General features: G+C 35.8%; 1 protein-coding gene across 1 annotated transcript; it reads right to left on the reverse strand.

Annotated features, from left to right (window-relative positions):
* Positions 1–477: 477 nt before the first annotated feature.
* LOC109100407 (regulator of G-protein signaling 17-like) lies at positions 478–17,354 on the reverse strand. The gene is made up of 6 exons (XM_042736884.1): positions 17,174–17,354; positions 14,617–14,845; positions 10,483–10,613; positions 7,315–7,390; positions 6,814–7,044; positions 478–6,141 (listed from the first exon to the last, which is right to left on the reverse strand). Exons 2-6 carry the CDS (start codon positions 14,617–14,619, stop codon positions 5,956–5,958), a joined length of 627 nt encoding a protein of 208 aa, XP_042592818.1. The 5' UTR covers positions 14,620–14,845; positions 17,174–17,354; the 3' UTR covers positions 478–5,955.
* Between the last annotated feature and the right edge of the window lie 4,063 nt (positions 17,355–21,417).

A 21,417-nucleotide genomic window follows, 5' to 3' on the forward strand; every position in this document is an offset into this window, starting at 1 on the left:
AATTTTGGCACATGTTAGACAATCATTACAGAAAATATGAGAATGCCAGTACTTTTAATGCACTCTAGAGCTTATAATATTGTTGCCTGGGGAATAAAGACAAAAGTAGTTTAACACATTGCAACCAGAAAAAATGCATTTAAGCAAAGAGTCTGATGTGGAGATCTTCCTAAATCAGAGTTCATGTGAATCCTCTGAGGAGAATGTGATAAGTCTTCAGTACAGTTCTCATGCATGTGAGCTTGAAAAAGTCAATTACTTGACATGTCATTCCTGTGATATATGCGTTAAACTGCCAAACAACTATTGCTACAATATCAGGAGATATTTTTCTTTTAAACCGTGCACAGATTAAGAAGTGTGTATAAAATAACTTTTCATGTTAGTGTTATACATTGTTCCACAAATGACAGTTATTTTGCTCTTCAGCTATTAAGTACAGTATGTTATTATGTGTTAGACAGACAGAAGCAGCACCATATTGTAAGTCACTTTATTTGATGTCTACAAATACATTTGTTCTCTGTTTTTAAAGTGTTCATGCAGGAGTACATGTGATCTGAAAGATGCCCATTCGCCTGGGTTCAATTGTCAATAAACCAGTACTGCCTTTCTTGAAAGAAACTGAAACAAGAAACTAACTTCATTACTATAAGTAATTTCAGTCATTTCACCACGTTTTGAGAGTTCAGCACAGAATACTGTATTTAAATATGATTACCTATAAAGAAACCTCTAATACTTCCAATATACAGTATGTCCATTTTTAAAACTCTTCTGGGAGATTCAGTGTTATTGTCTGCAGATTGCAGTACTTCTATATATACTTGTACAGTATTGTGTTAACTAAACTATTTTGAATAGCAAAAGCATGCCGAATATAAAAGATCATTTTTCTCCTATGAGTTATTATAATTTACAAAGGCATTATAGTTTGTCCCCGGTATTAAAAACAACAGAACTATGATTAAATACTAGATCATTTTAAAATAGTTTATATTAAAATAGGTGATTTATTAGGGCTCGTATCATGGCACAGCTCTAAAGAACGCCTTCAGTGAAGGACTGATCTGTGTCTGATCCGAGGAAAAACAAAACAGGGTAAGTCTGTATTCTGTAAGAAAAAAATATTGTGACAATGGGATGACAGGTTGGATATTTCATTACGTGACATATAATAAGCACCAAACACTTATATAATAAGCACAACTTCAAGATGATGATGAGTTAAAAAAAAAAGTTGCTTTTTTTTTGTTTGTTTGTTTTGATCAGAGGACAATGACAGAAGCTGAATGACTAAAATGCTAAAATACTATCAGTTCACACTTATTTCCAAAGATCTTGGCTTTAACATCTTTCTGCATGTGCAAATGTCTTTTGCTTAAAGCGTGCATCATGCATTCAGTCCTAGAGAAGAGCACAGGCTTTAAAAGACAAACATCTTCCCTTGGGATATTAACGATAAATCATAGATCATGGCCTAAACATTCAAGGCACTTCAGGGTGACTGTGATAAACTGTGATACAGAAGTCAGTTTCCCTCCAGAGTCTGAAAGATGCCATGAAATTATATCAGTTGATAATTTTTGTCAATAATTTTGAAATCGTTTGGTATTTTTAGATATAAATATCCAACCATTGTAACTGGCAGGTTGTTTGTGTGATTGTTTTAATATGTAAAGTTTGTGGTATACAATGTTTTAGCAATAAAATGTAGAAATTAAATAATTCAGCATTTACTCTGTGAAGTTAGTCATAGTCAGGCTGTTTAATCATGAAAACAATCGGAATGTAATTGTGAACTGATATAAACAACTATTCAGAATCCACCATGAGGCTTTAGAAACACAACAATAAATGAACTATGAATAATGATTTTAAAGTCAGGCAACAAATTTGAATGAAAAATGTTACCTGATCTCTTTCCAATTTCATGTGATAGTGAAAAATGATTCAATGAAAGAAAAGCTGATATACATGAAGCCTTCCTTCTTGCAATATTGAGGGTCATTAAAATTCAGGTTACCCTGCATAACCCTTCAAAACAATGGCACTGATGTCTTATGAATGTAAAGAGCATATTTCATGTGCTTACAATGAAGAATTGTGAAAGGTGTAGCACACTAGTAATGCCGTGTCTACCGAGTGCTGCTGTTAACACGTCTTTTCTGTAATTACAACAATCCGTATATCACATAACGCAGGCACATGCTATAACAGATACAGGAATAAATGAGTGTTTTCTTAAAGCAGAATATGTGTCTTTGCATGGGCACAAACTGTCAATCTTTTGTTTAAACAGGAACAAAATAACATACTATAGGATGAGAAGTTTAATCAATGAGGTTGAGCTAAAATTCAGTCCCTAAAAAGCGCCTGGCAGTTCACCAGTGGCTCTAAACCAAGTCAAAACAATCGAAATGTGTGAGAGCTACGTTGTTTTTCAAGGCTCGGTCTTCTATATTAAGCATATTGAGAGAACAGAACCAAGAGGTAGATATTCTTGTTCGTGAAAAGCGTGTTTAAAGTGCCCAAAGTAGCCCTTCAACCTTCGCAAAAAAGACTGAAGCACCCTTAAAAGCAAGAATAGACACTCGCTTCATCCACAAATAATTCAATTACTTCCCTCCTGCCCAATGCAGAGTTTTCCATCACTTGAACAAATAAACTTCAGCATGCACAGTACCTTACATTCAATATGCACTTTACATCAATAGTGAACTGTTAACCCACAGTAGACAAAACACAGATTTATTTCAATCTTAATTGAGTAGCTTTTTTATCAAGAAGGAATTTATATATGACATATTATGTGACCGAAGAGACTAAGGAATATCAGAAAAAAGGGCAAATGTAAACCAGTTTCACCCAATTTCAGGAAAACATTCCTCAGTCACTAATTATTCCAATATGACAATTAAGATATTTGCATAGGCAATATGGGATTAGCCCTTAAACAGTACGCTTCCTGAACTCTTTGTGAGTATATATCATAATTATGCTAAAAAAAACAAACAATTTGACAAACAAACAAAAGAAAATGCTACTCTTCTTTGTAAACCCATCTCAATTACAGTATTAGGCTTCAAGTAGATCAAAATAAACATTTAACATTAACTAGATGAGAAAAAAATAACTAAGCATAACGAGAGGTAGTGGAAAACCAATGAAAACGAGACGCTTCTATAATCACATAACACAGGCTCCACTTCATTTGCTTAGAAAAGGAGCCTTTTGCCAAGAAAGGTTGTTTTTCCAAGTCATACCAAGCTGATAAAATCATTATCAACAGCTGTTAGCCATCACTGTGACAGCAGTCAAGTGAAAAACTCCTAAACTCTCGAAATCGGATAAAACATTAGCAGCAAAAATAAAGTTGAGGCATTGAAATGAAACAGACAAATACTCTCTAAAGGATGGTTCACTGTAAACGGGACCAAATGAGACATTGCATGTTTTTGTATAATCTGCAGTCCAATTAATAATAAGTGAAAATGTCAAATTTGATGAATCTGTGAAACTTTTTTACGATAGGTTTTATTAAAAGATTCCATCTGCAGCCAAATATAGTAGCATAATACTACACAAACTTCCGTTCTTTATTTGCCTCACATTTTTTGTCAATAATAAGAACTTCAGAGGTATGTTTCAAATTTTTTATCATTTAAATGAACATGATTATCTTCTATTATCTTCGATTATCCATATCTGCTTTAAATAATCATATATTTCCTCTGTTCCCTGTCCAGTAGTTTCAATGACTTCTATGACATTGGACTTCCTGGATTACTGACATGTACGGATTGAAATAGTCATACAGTCAAGTTAATTTTCATTGACATTTATCATAAAACTTACAGTAAATGTATGTCAGTTACCCCCCTCAAAGATAGTTTGGTACAGTAAATGTCCATGTGGCATGCAGGGTCTTTTTCTTCTTTTCTTTTTTTAGAGCAAGACAATTTTGATTTATTGCTCATTTCTTTAATGACATGATTTTTTTCTTTTTCTTTTAAAACAAACAAGAAAATTCAATCATTTTGTTTTAGAAATGTTAGAAAGCCAAGCTTCCTGTGATGGTTCGCTGCTTCAGTAAGTAAACTACTAGGTAACACCTATTCGGTTTATAAAACAACATAAATAAAGGACCTACTCACATTGGCTGATGCTCAAACACTTGAATACTTCAAAGAAGGATATCTATGCACTCTGTAAAGTGACAAAGGTCTTCATTTTAATGTGGTAAACCTGCAGAGTGACTGGCACTTAACTCTCAGAGCACCAGTAAGAAAACCCAACAACACACTTGATCATGACTTACTTAACAAACGTTCATTCATTGGCACAAGAGTTCAGGGAAAGTGACACTTTGAGGTTGGGTGTGGTGACCAAAAAACATTGGTTTAAATGCAATTCACTCTTGAATTTCTCTGCTAAAAGGTGAGAGAGTGGTTTAACACACCAGTATTTTAAATATCGTGTTCTCATGCACTGACTGCTGCGAATGCAATAGCACATAAATGTCTAGAAAATTGAACAGCAACATTCAATTTTGAATCCAACAACATGTTCTCGAGGGACACACGTCTAAACCTCGAAAGGAAATCATTTTTTGTATCATGTATCATCTTCAACGTGATGCTTCCCGCAAAGGTTCACATCATATCTGGGTTGAGTATTGCAATGTGTACATGACACAACAGAAGAAACGCATGCTGGAAAAAAGTATTATAAAAAAAGACCGACTTGCTTTCGGTTTTTTGTTTTCGTTTTTTTCGATAACCTGCGGTTTTCCGAGCTGTGAAAACGACCGCTCCTCGTTTCAAGAACATTTGGACTCGAGAGGCAGAGAAAAGTTTCCCTGATGGATCCGACTCTGTCGCACCACCTCAATGAGCAGGTCTCGGCGATCACAGTTAGTTTAAATAGACCTAGTGTAACTCTCAAAAACAAGGCATAGTGTTCACTACACTTTTGTTTAATAAAATACATTTCTTTAATGTGTAAGACAATTTGAAGCTCTTTTAAGAACCTCCAGAACGTTGGTGAGTGATTTTCAAGCAATTCTCGGTCAATCCGGCGAAGCTTACAGCCCATGACATACAGTACCTGTGCTTCTCTCTGTTAGTAATGGACTGGGAGGGGCTAGGAGGACTCACACAATAAACTGTGTCGTCACCAGCATCAGCAGCTTTTGTGCCCTTACTCAGTGGCATTGTGATTTTTGCAGAGAGAAAGAAATGTTCATGATTCATTTAGCTGCCCAATCACAACACTAGCTAGCCCTTATGTTTCCCAGTTAAAGAACTGTCGACACGCAAAGACAGAGTTTGGACGGCGGTTACGCTTCCCAGCTTCTCTTTTACAAAACATTTGGCACAGCTAATTTTCCCTTCGCTTATGAGAGATTTACAATGTTCTCTCCCCATGACAGCATCAAAAAAAAACAACAACATTGTAGTCCGGGGCTTAAATGTCAAACTGGAGTAAATTCCATAACCTTGTATCATGCAAAGGTTTTCTAGCTTAACATCTACCGCTTATCCGTTGTTTTTTGATTTTCTTTAAAAACTAATAATGATAACATTATTCAGCTGTCCTCAGATATGCGAGGCATAAAAGATGGAAAGGATCAGGTAGAAAGAACACAGAGAGAAAAAGTGAACAGGTGATGTAAACAGGAAGAGAGAGGAGATTTGAGGAGTCAAAAGAGACAAAACAGGTGAATGAAAAAGACACAGTAGGAAGTATGCATCTGTCAGATTTCCTACATGGTTTTTTTTCTGTGTCACAGTTGCCTGAGCAGCTCATATTGGCACTTAAACAGAACTGAACTTCAGGGTCACTAGTGGATGCTCAGAATTGCTTAACTACTCACTCTTGAAATAAGAAACATCACACCTTTTGAAAGTGGCACCTTGGGGCTTTTTTTGTCACAAATCTTCTTGCTGAAACCTAGGTGTCTAAGCAGGCCCTCTTGCTGTTAAGGAGATCCCTGTAAACAGATGAGTTGAGAAATCGGGGGAAGGAGTCTCTGTGCATGAGGGTGTAGATCTGAAGCTGGGCCTCCTCATACATTGTACTTCTGGGTTCTGCCAGGCTTTGGTTGATGCCTTCCCTCACGCGTGAATCCAAGCTGACCTGCCGGCCGACAACAAATGTAAAGATCAACAACTTTACGTGAAGATTATATGTAAATATATGTTTATATTTTGCGTGGAAGATTTCACTATATTCAGTATATTGCATATTGAAATTCAAAATATGTTGTTGTTTTTTTATTTGGAGACTAGGTCCATTTTTCTTAAAACATGGCAAAAAAAACTTTGACCTAAAAACTGACCATTTTGAGAATTTATTGTGTATAAAAAAACTGCTTGTATATTTTTATGTGGTTTGGCCCTTTTTTATAAGAATAAATAATCATTACCATAAAGCTTTGTGCAAAATATTTACAGCAAAAATAACTTGTAGAAAAAAATGCCCCCACCTCCAAAAAAAAAAAAATCAGCACACTATGGCTATTTTTTTTTTTTTAATTAATGAGCTAAGCAAAACAGATGTGATGTTTCCAGCTACAGTTGTGTATAGAAAAAAACACACCCATATGAACCCATGAATATCAAAAATCACATTTTTTTGTCAGGTGGCAAAAAAAACTCACTAACGATTCAGAATATGTTTGCGCACAAAAAAATGCTAGAGAATATATTTAGTTTTGTTATTAATGTAATTTGAATATCTTACATTTTTATGTTGTCATGTTTTGTTAACTGTTGTATTGCAGACACAGACAGCATCATGTATTCTAACCTCTTTTGGCGAAAGAATGGAGACGTAGTCTTCATAAATGATCCTGGCTTTTTCATTGATAACTGATGGGTTGGTTTCTTTCTTTAGTTCCTCACAGGCCATCCAGAACATCAGGTTTTCTTCACTGTACTCAGACCGCAAGAACTCCCGAAAAACATCCCTCCCCTCTGGAGAGCGCATCATCATCTCAAAGCTCCGTGACCAGGCAATCACCTCATCCAGTGTGGGATGCTCAAACGGGAGACAATGAAAAAAAGCAGGAACTACCCATATAAAAGATCTTTACTTCAGCTGTCAGTAAATAAACTGTATGGAAATGTATTAAAAGGCACTTAATTGGAAATTAATTTGCCCCAAAAAGGACTTGGTAACAGACTGTGTGAGATTTTAGATGATTTCACTCATTTTAACAGGATGTTGGGGAGGTATGAACACAAGTATTATAAAAAAAAGCACCAAACATCTTGTCTGTGAACAACAATAGACGTTTCTAATAACTCACTGTTCCTCTGTTGCTTCTATGCTATCCATCTTTGTACATGTTTGCCTCTCTGAACGTTCCCTTCTGTCTTCATTCCTAGGGTGAGAAGAGAAGTGTCAGACACAGCAAAGTCTCTGTGGCATTTGAAACATGTTGAGTTGATCATCTTGCAAGGTTATAAACGTATGGTAAAACTAGACTAACAGCTGTGATTTAAGTACAGTACATAGCCGTTCAGATGCTACCTATAAAAAAGTTTTCAATTTTTCACTTTGAAATAAAAGATGGTATATTATATTCTTTACCAGTGATTTTTAAACTTCTTAATGGCTCAAACTGTAAAAAATATTTTTCAAAGTTATAGAAAAAAAACATTTTTAAGATTTATAAAATATAAAATTTACCAGCGATTTTTGAGTAAACACTAAATTTCTCCCCTTCTACAAAATATTATATATATATATATATATATATATATATATATATATATATATATATATATATATATATATATATATATATATATATATATATATATATATATATATATACATATATATTTAATAAGTACAAACCTAGGGCCATTTATACTGTAATTTACTCCATAATTTAAAAAGTAATAATAATAGTCACCAAACTGTTTTTCTTACTGTTTCTTACTTCTTAAAGTTATATTTCACCCAAAAATGAAAATTATTTCATTAATTACTCACCCTCATGTCATTGCAAACCCGTAAGACCTTTGTTCATCTTCAAAACACAATTTAAGATATTTTTGATGAATTCCGAGAGCTTTCTCACCCTCCATAGACAGCAATGCAACTTAAATGTTCCCAAGTTTTTGAAAGGTAGCAAGGAGATCGTTATAATAGTCCGTGTGACATCAGGGGTCCAACCGGAGTTTAACGAAGCTACGAGAATACTTTCTGTGCACAAAGAAAACAAAAGTAACGAGTTTATTCAACAATTCATCTCCTTCTCATCCCGTCTGCTGCGGTGTGCCACCATTGTGGAAAGAGTATCACGTTTAGGAGAAGAATTGTTGAAGTCGTTATTTTCGTTTTCTTTGCGCACAAAAAGTATTCTCGTAGCTTCGTAAAATTACGGTTGAACCCCTGATGTCACATGGACTGTTTTAAAGATGTCCTTGCTACGTTTCTGGGCTTGGGAGTATTTCAGTTGTGTTGCTGTCTATGGATGGTCAGAAAACTCTCGGATTTCATAAAAAAAAAAAATATCTTAATTTGTGTTCCGAAGACGAACAAGGTCTTACGGGTTTGACACGACATGAGGGTGAGTAATTAATGACAGAATTTTTTTTTTGGGTGAACTATCCCTTTAAATGTTTCTCTAACTCCCTTCTGGCCCCAAGTTTGGAAAAAAAACTGACTTTCAGTAAAAGTCTAACCATAGTCAATAAGTACTAAAATTCCTCCTCTAGTCCAAAAAGAGCATTTATTGAAACTAAGCTACAAATTACAGGTGAACATCCATTGTGTTACTAAGTTCAAGTCTCTGTAGAGCAAGTATAATTGGGTTTGTTAGCCATGGGGTTCGACAAGCTGACAAGTCTCTAAATATATAACATGTACTACACAGCTGTTTTGCATGTGATGTGGGACAGAAATAGCCATTTACTGTGCAGATAATGGCAGTGTGTAGTGGGGGGATGGCTGTGGAAACCCGAGGTTACAGAGTAGGGTTTGTATTGCCTCTTCAATGTTTTCTTTATTTCATGCAATATTTGTATTCATTCATGTTATTTATAGTCCCCCTGCAAGCTGTGTTATGGCCTTTCCAATCTTTCTTTGTTCAGTGGCCCAGCCTCAAACTCCAAGTGCTTTTTTTCCCATTTTTCCCATTTTTAAAAGCCAATTTAACTCTTTAAAGAACACCTTTTCTTGCAATTTTTTTAAAGAGTTACAGCAGCCAGAATTTCATTCTAATGTAATGTGTGTGTTTGTGGACACGATTTAAAAATACATGAAATGAAATATAAAATTTAAAATAAAATAATGGACCAGCTGTGGATAAAGACAGGTTGTTTTCTTCCCATTAGTATTAGTGACACTGATATTTGTGTTGTACTCCTGCTTAAAAGTGCACTCAATAATCAACAAAATAAATGTGCAATGTTAGCTTGCATACTGAGACAAACCGTCTTCCAAATATTTTTCTTAATATTCCTGTCGGAGGATTTTAAAAGGCCATGCTAACATATAACAATGCAAAATATGTTTTGCTTAAACTCATAAAATTATATTAATTATAGCTTGGTAATTTACACAATGGCAATACATGTTAAAAATTAACAGGCTGCCTAGCAGAAAGCTAAAATCCCCATTGCTCAGTCAAGGTTTGAGTTTATATTATAGTGTCAACCTGAAGATATATTTAACAACCTTTCTGAAATTTTATATTATTAATACAAATTTCTGTAATTTCAGCAAAGAGGATGGAATGTTTTAAAGTGAGACTAACCAAGTAATTCTAGTATGAAACCACCACAGAATTCATAAAATCCAATGATAAATCTAGTTTTGTTAGTTAAAACTCATGTTACAAAATACTAAAAGCATGGAAAAGTAAAATGGCAACACCTGCTCAAACTAAATTAAGAGTAAGCCCACAAAAATTTTGCATATACATTACGGTTTAAAAGTTTGGGGTCAGTAAGATTTTTTTGTTTTTGTTTTTTGACTTTTATTCAGCAAGGATACATTCAATTGATCAAAAGTGACAGAAAGATATTTATAATGTTACAAAGGATTTCGTTTTTAAATAAATATAAATGAATTCTGGGAAGAAAAGAAAGTATCACCGTTTCCACAAAAAATAGTAAGCAGCTGTTTTCAACATTAATAATAAGAAGAAATGTTTCTTGATGACCAAATCAGCATAATAATTTGATTTCTTAAGGATCATGTGACACTGAAGACTGGAGTAATACCTGCCAAAAAATCAGCTTTGCATTGTTTTAAATTGTAAAAATATTTGTTATTACTGTATTTTTGATCAAATGAATTCAAAAACATATTTAAAAATCTTACCAACTTTTGAACGGTAATGTACCTGAGGCAGGTAATGGTGATAAAATACTTGCTGCTCAATGTAAATCTCATTGTTAAGCAAATAGCTACCACGCAACTACATCTTTACAGCAGAACATAACGAAGGATGGGGTGTACCAGAGGCATTTGCAGCATCCACACCAACACAGACAGCAGGTGTTGGGCCTCGGGTGACCAGGCGCCTGTGGGGGTCCTTCAATGCGTCCCTGCTGCCTTTTCCTCATTTCAACTCCACTCACACTCTGAGGCTGTGGACAGACACATCTGATTAGAAACAAAGCAGTGGGGGCTTGGGAACTGTGTTAGCTGAAGTATCTTGTTAACTACAGATGTTTCTAAATCTAAAGTTAGACCGAGAGAGATGATTAATGATTTGCAGATTCCAGGGAGGGATTTATTGTAGCTTTTCCAATGGAAGGGATCATAAGGATGCTCAGTTTCTGAGCTTGTTGGACCGTTTCCTACTCTACTGTCAGATGCTTATTCAGCTGAAATCTACAAGAATGCATGTGAGAGACTGAGAGGTAGGCAGACAGACAGAGAGACAGAAAGTAAAGAAATCCCCTCTTCAGACTACACATTCATTCCTCTGGCAAGACGCTAAATTAGTTTGAGCTGTAGGAGGGTGAGAGAGATGTTGGTGTGGCTGAAGCGTTCACTCCCCCAGCCCTGAACACACACTGGCAGTATAGTAGTGTGGGATCTCACATGTTCTAACACATGAGCAAATGCAAGAGTTTTCCTTTTAGGAAGTAAATTGTTTATAAAATGCAATGGCTGTTGCTTCCTGTTTCTTAAAATAAATTAAATAAAACCATATGAATCCTTCCTAAAAGGTTCTTCAAGAGAAAACTAATTATTAGATAAATAGATAAGGTACGTAAAAAAAAAAAATCATACATTTTAAATGTGCGTAAAGTGATTTTTGTCAACATTTGGGAGCTTCCTAGTACATGAACATAGACTGAAAGCCACCAAATTCTCATTTTAGATTTCATGATGGAGGCTTGGCACCAAATACAAATAAATCTCCATGCAAATCAACATTTTTACCTGTACACCGGCATCCAGAGATCATACGTGAAATAAAATGGTTTTCAATAAATTCTTCCATGTTTGGTTCCCAATATCCCTGGCTTGTTAAATACAACATGAGAGAAAAGATTTTAACCACAAACATTTTAACTGCGTTGCATGTGTTTCCAAGAAGCACTCTATCAGGAGAGAAAATAAGCAAGTGTTGTTACTTTGAGCTCTGCTCCACTCTAACTGTGATCCATCACCATACCATTAACATGTCTTTAAAACACATGGGTGATTATTCTGTTTGACAGTTTTATTAATAGTGACTATATGGTCTCGGTACTATGGAAGCACCTTACTTGCATACACATGAGCCTAGTAATCCAAAAGATAATTATATCATATGTGATTTTGATCAGTGATATCTGATATAACTGATTAATATATGTATGCATGTATGTATAATATACATATTTGTATATTAAGTAAAAAAATCTTAATTTTTTTTTTTTTGTCAAAATGGTATCAAAAGCTATAAAGGTAAATGTTGACAGATGTTTAATTTCATAGTTAACTATCCATTTAACTCCTGCACCACTTCAGGTATATTGTGGCCTTTATGGGACTTGCCTCGTTACTCTATTCAATTAATCGCTTTAAGCTCAACAAGATGTTTGTGTGATCTGCAAATAAATAATTTGGCAAAAGACTTTGGGAAACCCTGGTAAACATGATGCCTCACTCCAGGCCCTCAACAGATTTGTTCATGTTAGCACAAAGCTTTCTGGAAACTGATCTTTTGGCAGGGTTTGGCAGAACAAACATCATATCACATCACCTAGACATCTGATCCAAATATTTAGGAACAAACAGTCTAAATGGACAGGCTGAAGGTCTGGGACAGTATCAAGTCATTGTTTCCCAGTATGGTATTGGTAAATATCCCATAACCACATAACCACAGGGCATTTGTTTGGCTGACTTTTTGTCGCAACGTGTGGTGCATAATTTAAAGATTCACTGCTGATTGAAATGCATTGCTGTGATAAGGACAAAAACTACACAACAGCCCATTTTTATGTAAGAAAACAGCATTAAATATGATACACAAAATTTGCTCTGTAAAATAAATATATAAAGCACACTGCATATGAAAGTAAACATTTTGTTTGTTATTTAGTATTAGTATTGTGCTTGTACTAGGGTAACAGTAGTGTTCTGTTTTCTTAGTCTCATTACATACTATCAATATTACTGATTTCACATACACCAAAATATGAATACTCTGAATATTTAGTTAAACAAAGACCATGAAACAGAAACCTTACCTCTAAATTCATCCTTACACTTAGCCCTGCTACCTTTTGATGAAAGCTCAGTTTGTCTGGGATGTAATGTGAACAGAGAGTTGACCCCAATGGAGCCACATAAACCAAATATGCAAATCATAACTACCATCAGTTATTCAGTGCCAGGCAATGGAAAACATGCATCCTGATGCAAAACACACTGAGGAGTCCCTTTGTTCACATCTAGAGCATTGACCAACAGCTCTGCACAATATGTAAAACAAGAAGTTGTATTGAGGAAAAAACAATTATATAACCAGACTCAGTCTGATTTCACAGAAAGTCATATATCATCATATAGAAGAATTCACAGTGCTAAAAACTAGTGACAGACCAATGTATGAGACAATATTTGGCTATTTTGAGATTAATAGCCAATAACTATACCACTTTGTTGTCTTGTCACAGATAATATACACGTTCTGTTTTCAGATATTATCAGTGAATTTCATGTAAACATTCTTTCAAAACTGTTCATTGTCATTATGTATGATTTTCTTTCTTCTGTGGAACATAAAAGAAGCTGTTATGAGAAATGTTTCAGTGATTTTGCCCATACAATACAAGTCAATAGTCACCAAAAATGTTTGGTTATAAACATTCTTCAAAATATATTCTTTTGTTTTCAACAGTAGAATATCAATCGTACAGGTTTGCAACAACATGATGGTGAGTAAATGATGACAGGATTTTCATTTTGGGGGGAACTTTCCCTTTAATAATTACATTTTATCAGCTATAGTCAGTGATAAAGTATTGCCCTGGACAATCAAGTATTCCAGAGAACCATGTAATAATTTATGTTAATAAAAGAGCTTTCCAGAGAAGAGAAGTTCCTGTGGCTCAGTGGTAGAGCATTGCGGTAGCAGTGCAAAAGGTTGTGGGTTCGATTCCCAGGGGAACACATGTTAGGTAAAAAAAAAATGTATAACCTGAATGCACTGTAAGTCAGTTCACTTCATAAAAGAGTTTTCTACATACATTAAAAGCTGGACAGTCTAATCAAATATGTTTGACAGAAAGGGAAATCTTGCAGAACATGCATTGAGTAGGATCTTCACCTTTAAGAAAAATGCACGTGTCTGTCTTGTATGACCTATGCGACATCTGGTAAACACCACTTGATCAAATCTAGTTTAAAAAGAGATTCAAAATCTGTTTGAAACTTCCGGATGTATATCATGTAATTTATTATTTGTCCATGTATCTGGGACATAATAATTCTTCAGCCTTTGGTATGTGGTTCCGTTACAGATATTGATACATCTACCCAAAAGATAAATTTTAAACACACACACACACTCCACATCTTCAAAGAAATCTTTTTCTGTTCCAGTATTGACTGCTAAATGGATCACGAATGCTTTTTAAAGTTTGAACGCATTTTTAAAATTCTAAATAACAGAAGAGGTTTCTTTAATTGCACATACGTATTTCTAACAACAAGCATTTGAGCGCTCACTTCCCTGCTTAAAATACATTACAGTCTGCACTCATGAATTACATTATAACGTGTGAAAATGCCTCTGAGTGCGAGCATGCTCAGATGCCGCAGTCTAACCCCGTTCTTCCACTGGAAGTCTCATGCGCCTTGTGCCCTTCCCCATACACATTCCAGGGCAGCAAGTGATGCATAGCATAGGCCATGGCTGGCTGCACAACAGAAGCCTCCGAGAGCCGTTACCCACAAAGCCTAGCTCGAGAAACATGTCACACCGCAGTTCTAATACATGTGATAATCACAGGGGCCCATTTCACCCACATTTCTCACCTTGCGCAACACCACATCACTGCTCGGCAAACACATCTTGTGATTTTCCTCATCATCACTGCACTTGCAATCACTCTAGGAGAGCCACCCCCCCCCCCCCCAACTTACCATGCAAATTAGCAGCAATCCATCCGAAGATCAGGTAAGAAAATCATGACTGTAATGTCAAACGTTGAGACGGGCAGAGTGCTGGAAAACAAAATGTGGCCTCTTGTATCTTCTCTTATCATGCCTGATGGAGAATGCGGGAGGTGGGTGGAGGTAGGTTTCAAACACCTGGTATTTGCAGGCACACCCTTTCCTTGAGTCAAGGGCTAAATGATCCAGGATAAGACATCTGGGAAATAAATCACACCAGAAAGAAAGCATCAGAACTGCTTTAATCTAGGGCTATAAATACTAACAAGCTTGAATAAACTAAGTTTACTTCAAACTAAAAGTTTAATGGTAATTCTCAGTTAGTGCTGGGTAGATCGTTTCTGAAACTGATTACAATTTATATTACTCAAACTTGTAAGGTTGCACTCAAAATCTAATCTGATTACTTCTAGACTTCTTATAATCTAATTCTTATTTAATTAGTGTTTGCCACAAGAATAATAATGTCCTGTTTGACAAAATGAAGCAAAATGGATGTACACTTTTATTAATAACACAAAGAACCTTAAAGTCAGCATGAAATAAGCATTCATCCTATCTATTTTTAAATGCATGTTAAATATCTTATTATGTTGAACAACTCATCCATGCATATGTAATGCTACGTCATAATGTGCATAATGTAATCATGTCATAACTGGACCTCATGTCTTTAAAATAAAGTTTCCAAAAGGGTGTTTTTGCAGTGATGCCATAGAAGAACAATTTTTGGTTCCCAAAAGAACCTTTCAGTGAACCGTTCCTAAAAGGACCATTTGAAGAACAATTTAAAAATCTAAAGAACCTTTTTTGACTATAAAGAACCTTTTCTGCATTTGAAAGGTTCCATGGATGTTCAAGGTCCTTCACAGAACTATTGATGCCAATAAAGAACCTTTATTCTTAAGAGTGTTCCACTGAAAATGACAGACTTCTTGCTTGTAACACATGCAAGGCAAGCATTTAAACTGTCTGAAAAGATCTTTTCCATTGCTACTTTCATTTCATTGCTACTTTAAATGAATTATTGAATGTACTGATAAAAATCAAATAGCTAATTACTCATATAGTCAAAGAGTGTTAATTAAAATATTCCAATAATAATATTTCATTAATATTAAACTAGATAAGTTAACTGGTTAACTAGTAAATTTGAGTCTTTAGTGAAGAATTTATTATAAGACATTAAATTTTGGAAAGCAAAGATTGCATTGCAGTGCTATTGTCCCCATAAAATTTAATGTGTAGATTACATGTACTCCTTTACTAACTGACACTGGTAACACTATTGCAATCTCAATAACCCTTAAAAAAAAAAAAACATTTTAGTTATGTTTTAACTAGGTTTTATCGACAAATGAAAAGAGGTCAATATTTCTGCAAGGCAATTCACTGCAATACTACATTAATCTTACATTATCTATCACAGCAAAATGTGGAAAAACCCAAGCATATCGGTAATGGAAAGTATATTGAAGCATACAGATTTACTGGCTTTCATTTTCAGTGTATTTCCGTTTCATTTCAGTGTTCAATAGTGAAACAAAGAATGCAAAAAAAAAAAAGGAAGTAGGCTACAAATCTGTGCCTTCATTTGTGTGGAGCGGGTTACTACTGCTTGGTTTTAATGAATGGATTCAGTGACAAATCATCTGATTTGACACCCGAAATGTTCCCCACATGAAACAGATTGTTTCACACAACCAGCTGCATTGTAAAACCAGAAGCACAAGTGAATGGGAGGAACTTCACAACTCGATGATGATGAATGGTCGAGCAATCAGATCTCCTCCGGAAGGAAACTCTCATCAATAACTGAATGCAGGAAAAATAATTACTGGCAAGTCCCAGAAATAATATACAAACTCAAAAAAATATATATTTAACTTAAGGTCAATCGTGAAAAAATGGTCGGCTACGAAAGAGGTAATATAAAAGGTACATTAGGACGAAAAGTCATAGTTCAATTTCATAAGTATAACAATATAAAACGATGTTCCGTGATATAGACGTCTGTCATCCCGTTATTCGCCTTCATTCCCGGTTGCAGTGGCTGTCTGTGGAATCAAACGCGGCTGTGTGTCAAAACCTACTGAGGATCCTACCTAGACAGCATGTTTGGGCATCGTTAGAACATTAACGATGGTTTAAACGCCCCTACGAAGTCACCAAACGCCAGCGAGCGTTATAAATGCTGTTGGAACATCTCAGCCACTCGAATAATGTCCAAAAATGCTGTCTAGGTAGGCAGCGCGCTGGGTTTTGCGACACAACCAGCATCTATACTAAAGTCATCGCAGGTAAAGCCTTAATCATTTCCATCACAAGACAGCGCGGTGCAATTGAAAGTAATGGGCAAGCTGTTCCCTAAAGCCGCGCTATTTTTCCCAGGCGAAATATAACTGCCACTTTATTCTATTTTCGCAGCCGCTCTTTGATTTTCTGAGCGCAAGGAAGCAACGGCTAGCGCGTTAGCTGGTGAGCTAGCGGGACCTCCGAGACCGTTAAAGAGCGTGCGTCGCCTTACCCCTTTTGTTCTAGATGTCAGTCTTCTAAAAGGGTGTCGTTACACGTGTTTATGCGGATATCGGGGGTATCACGCGTTGAGATTGCATGCTGCCGTTTTATCTCCATCAGCGGTGTTTTCCGTCCATCCGCCCAACTTCAGCACCGAGCGAGCCAGTGGAGACGCCCTGCGCATGCGCGGCGCAGCTGTCAGCTCACGGAGCGCGAGGCGAGCTGCGGACAGGGTGCAGAGAGGCAGAGGTGCAGTGACATGCTGAGATTCTGCTCTCTCACAAAAACTGCCTGCTGCACAAATATATATTATATACATACACAACACACATAGCCGACGTAAAAAGGCTCTGTGGCTCACTATAAAACATTGTGTGCTATATATATATATAGAGGCTATATATAGGCCCTGTATTAGAGAATAATGTTACAAATGAGCAAAAAAATCCATGATGGCAGAATAATTTATTTATTTATTATTTTACAATTTCAGTTACTTTATTGACAAATGTTTTGTATAAGTATACCCAATTTGCACACAATAGAATTGCTAAAGCGCCAATGGAAAACAAAAGAAATAAAATAAAAATATAGATCTACAATACAGAAAATAACTTGCTGCTATACAATAGAATTTCATCAAAACTTTTTAATGTTGAAGTCTAAATGACTCTTACAGGACTGATTATCATGCAAAGCTATTATTGAACAACAAAAATGCAAGGAAGAAAACAACCACCTAACCAGCAACATACAAAAAATCTGCCTGGTGAAATATATTTTTATTTTATTCAATTTTATTCAAATTCAGTTATAGAGATGAGTTGCCAAGATACACACAAATCAGAAAATTATTGAAGACTGTGTAATTCTTCATTATAAATCATGTCTGTACACACAAAAAAAGCAATTTATAGACATGAATATTCAAGATGACTGTTTGTGATGCATTTCTCATAGATCAGATATAGAGTGATGTTGCTACAAACCACCATTGCAACACTTTTCTATCCACTAGGAGGCACTGAGACCACAGCACTCTGGTCATAGTAGGATAAGCCTTAAGTGACCACCTCTGTCAAACTGATGCTTCTCTTTATCATGCCTGTGAGGTGCAGATACCACAACTCTTTATAGTGGTTATTAAGTTAGACCACCAACTGGGAATTGTTTGTTTAATGACAGATAATCCATAATGTTGTCAGTTCTTTTTGAGAATAATGACAACAGATAGCCAGTCCAGTGTATCTAAATATTATCAGTATTAGCACATAATTTCTATAATGTTTTGTAATGACATCTTCCTTTTCATGCTTAATATTACACATTGTTTGTAGTGCTTTGTGTAAAACAGCATGATATCAGATCACACACTCTGACTCTGTCTTCATCGCAGTCATTATTGATGTTTTCTATTGTTTAAATATTCTAACAATGTATGTGAATAAAATTTTTTTTTTTCATTTTTCATTTCATTCATAATGACAAATCTCTAATACCACAGCATGTATTAAAAAAAAAACACCTTCTGACTATTAGATCCACATTATATAAACTAGATATTGTTTTCTTTTGTTTTTTGATATTACTAAATCACCCCTCTGCTGTACAATTAAAAACATTACAGGAAGCCTACCTAGGCCTTGGAGCTAGAGCTTGTCCCCAGACTAATAAAACTTGCTTCTTGCACCTGTGGAAAGATGCTGAAGATAATTTCCATTCCTAATAGCTGTTCTAAAATTCCTCTCTCTCTCTCTCTCTCTCTCTCTCTGACATCCTTAGTTTCAGTTATTTTATTGTAGAGCAAATAACTTTATATCATGTCAATAAATGACATCAGATAATAAAATGTACAATAAAATGTAAACAAAAGCAAATTATGTTTCCATGTTGCTTGGTTCTGTGGTCAGTCCATGGTCATGGAGTCTGGTATCATTATGAGCTTGTTTAAATAAAAGGTCTGATCAAAAACACTCCTGGATCACACCTCTTCTAAACATTAAAGGTGCAGTATGTACAGTAGGATTGACACCAAGTTGTTGAACTAGGTATTGCAGTCCAAATTCAAAATATTGGAGAGGGTTTTCTTCACCCACCCCCTTGCCAGATTGACGCTCTGACCCCTTTCGTTTGCCAGCTTCCATCACTAAAATGAAATACGCTGTGTTTCCCGCCAACTGGCAACCCCGGGTGCCGAAATACAATTGGGTAAACTGGCAGTGGGCGGGTTTCACAAACCAAAACAGAGACAGACATTCCGGCCCAGAACACACATTTTCAAAGGAGAATAACTGACTGCATTGTTTTTCAGATAAACAAAAATGTTAACTAAGCATGTTTCTTAAATATCTGCAAACATATTATGGTATTTTTATGCTTTAGTAGAGTAAAAACTTACATACAGCACCTTTAAAGCATCAGGCTACAGCTGCCTGGATACACTGAGTCCTGTGATTCATTGCCATCATATTATTTGGGATTAGTTTTTGGTTTTGGTTTCTTTAAGATTTGATTTATTCATTTATGTTTTAGATCTGCTGAATGACTTCCTGTCAGGATTTGTCCTTGAATACTTCAGCAAAATGTTCCCTCTATTAATCTTAATACTTGAGTCATCTAAGCAAGTGTATCTCTAGCAGTGCAAGTGTGTAAGACCAATGCCATTATATTAGCATTTTTATTATCACTTGAGGTTTAGTATTTTTTCTTACCACTTGACTTGAATAAATGAATGATGGAAACATTTATATAGCGCTTTATTGTGTATTGTCTTTATTCTTTATTGTACCCAAAGTGCTTTACAATCATGAGGGGGTCTCTCCTCAACCACCACCAGTGTGCAGCAACCACTCAGATGATGCCACGGCAGCCACAGGACAATGGCGCCAGTGTGCTCACCACACACCATGAGGCCATGACTGACAAGGCCAGGACACTGGGGATACACCCCTACTCTTTAAGAGTCAGGACCTCGGTTTAACGTCTTACCCAAAGGATGGTGCTATTTACAGTATAGTGTCCACGCCACTATACTGGGGCGTTAGGACCCACACAGACCACAGGGTGAGCACCCACTGCTGGCCTCACTAACACCTCTTCCAGCAGCAACCTAGTTTTCCCAGGAGGTCTCCCATCCAGACACTGACCACCTTCAACCCTGCTTAGCTTCAGTGGGCAACCAGTCTTGGGCTACAGGGTGATATGGCTGTTACGATTGCATTGATTTAAGAAAAGGCAGCTTGCAAAATGTATCTTGCAGTATTGTGGACCGGTTATTATAGGACTCTAAATATGAACTTTAGCTAAGTAATCAGGCCCTTTGGCTTTAATTACCTCATTACCTCAACAGCTCTGTTGCTGAAACACCAGCAGGTGTACAATAATTAGAAAGGCCCTATAGAGAAATATACATACTGTATAATTACCTTGTGAACCTAAAAACGATGCAATGTATAGAAGATGCTGTGATGCCATAGAACAACCATTTTTCATAGCTTCATTTATCATCTTTTATGCACAAGGACTTGGTCTACTTAAGGAAACAAAAAGAATTCCGATAGCAGTGAAGGATCTTAAACAAAGCTTGTCGAGAGATGGCATTTCAGTCCAATCAGTGAAAAACAGTTTTGTGTTTTCCTCAGGTTTTGATGAAAAAGGTCTCTTGCTGCTTATTAAGATCAAAGCATTTAAAGTTTACATTTCCCATGCTCATTATTTCACAGCATGCAGTGTCAAAGTCCCATAACCTTTGGATGAAATATCATTTTGACATTTATCACCTCTGTAAAGGCCTTGTTTAAACTGTTGTGAAGAACATTAATTACTGATCTGGAAAGATTTCTCTAAGGGTGATTTATTACAATAGGTTTAAGTTTATAAGAACCTATAAAAGGTTCTTCGACCTTGGCACATGGTTTGTAGTTGAAACATCATATACATTAATGGGTGTTATGGCAGAGTGCCTGTTTAATACATAATGCATAATTATAATTTTAGTCTGCCCTTGAGCTGCCCCTCTTTATCATATTCATTTTTACATTCACATTTCATACTTTACATTTAACAATCTGGGATCTCATTACAAAATTTACTAGGGGGGAAAAAACCCTCCCCTGCCAGTGTGACCTGAAAAAACATAAGATTATGGCAACCAGATATAAGTCCAAGTCACTGTTGTGCTTAAATGTGCACCACAAGCTGATACAGTGGAAACTGCAATTATGTTTTGTTCACTAGCAATCTAAGACAGGTTAA

The sequence above is a fragment of the Cyprinus carpio genome, chromosome B13 (assembly GCF_018340385.1).
Source record: "Cyprinus carpio isolate SPL01 chromosome B13, ASM1834038v1, whole genome shotgun sequence".
Lineage (NCBI taxonomy): Eukaryota > Metazoa > Chordata > Actinopteri > Cypriniformes > Cyprinidae > Cyprinus > Cyprinus carpio.

Excerpts from the sequence above, each read along its gene's own strand:
- LOC109100407 (XM_042736884.1), bottom strand. Across the intron at positions 7,045-7,314 it reads TAGAAGCAACAGAGGAACAG|CATCCCACACTGGATGAGGT; the intron begins TGAGTTATTAGA and ends CTCCCGTTTGAG. Across the intron at positions 6,142-6,813 it reads CCATTCTTTCGCCAAAAGAG|GTCAGCTTGGATTCACGCGT; the intron begins GTTAGAATACAT and ends GTCGGCCGGCAG.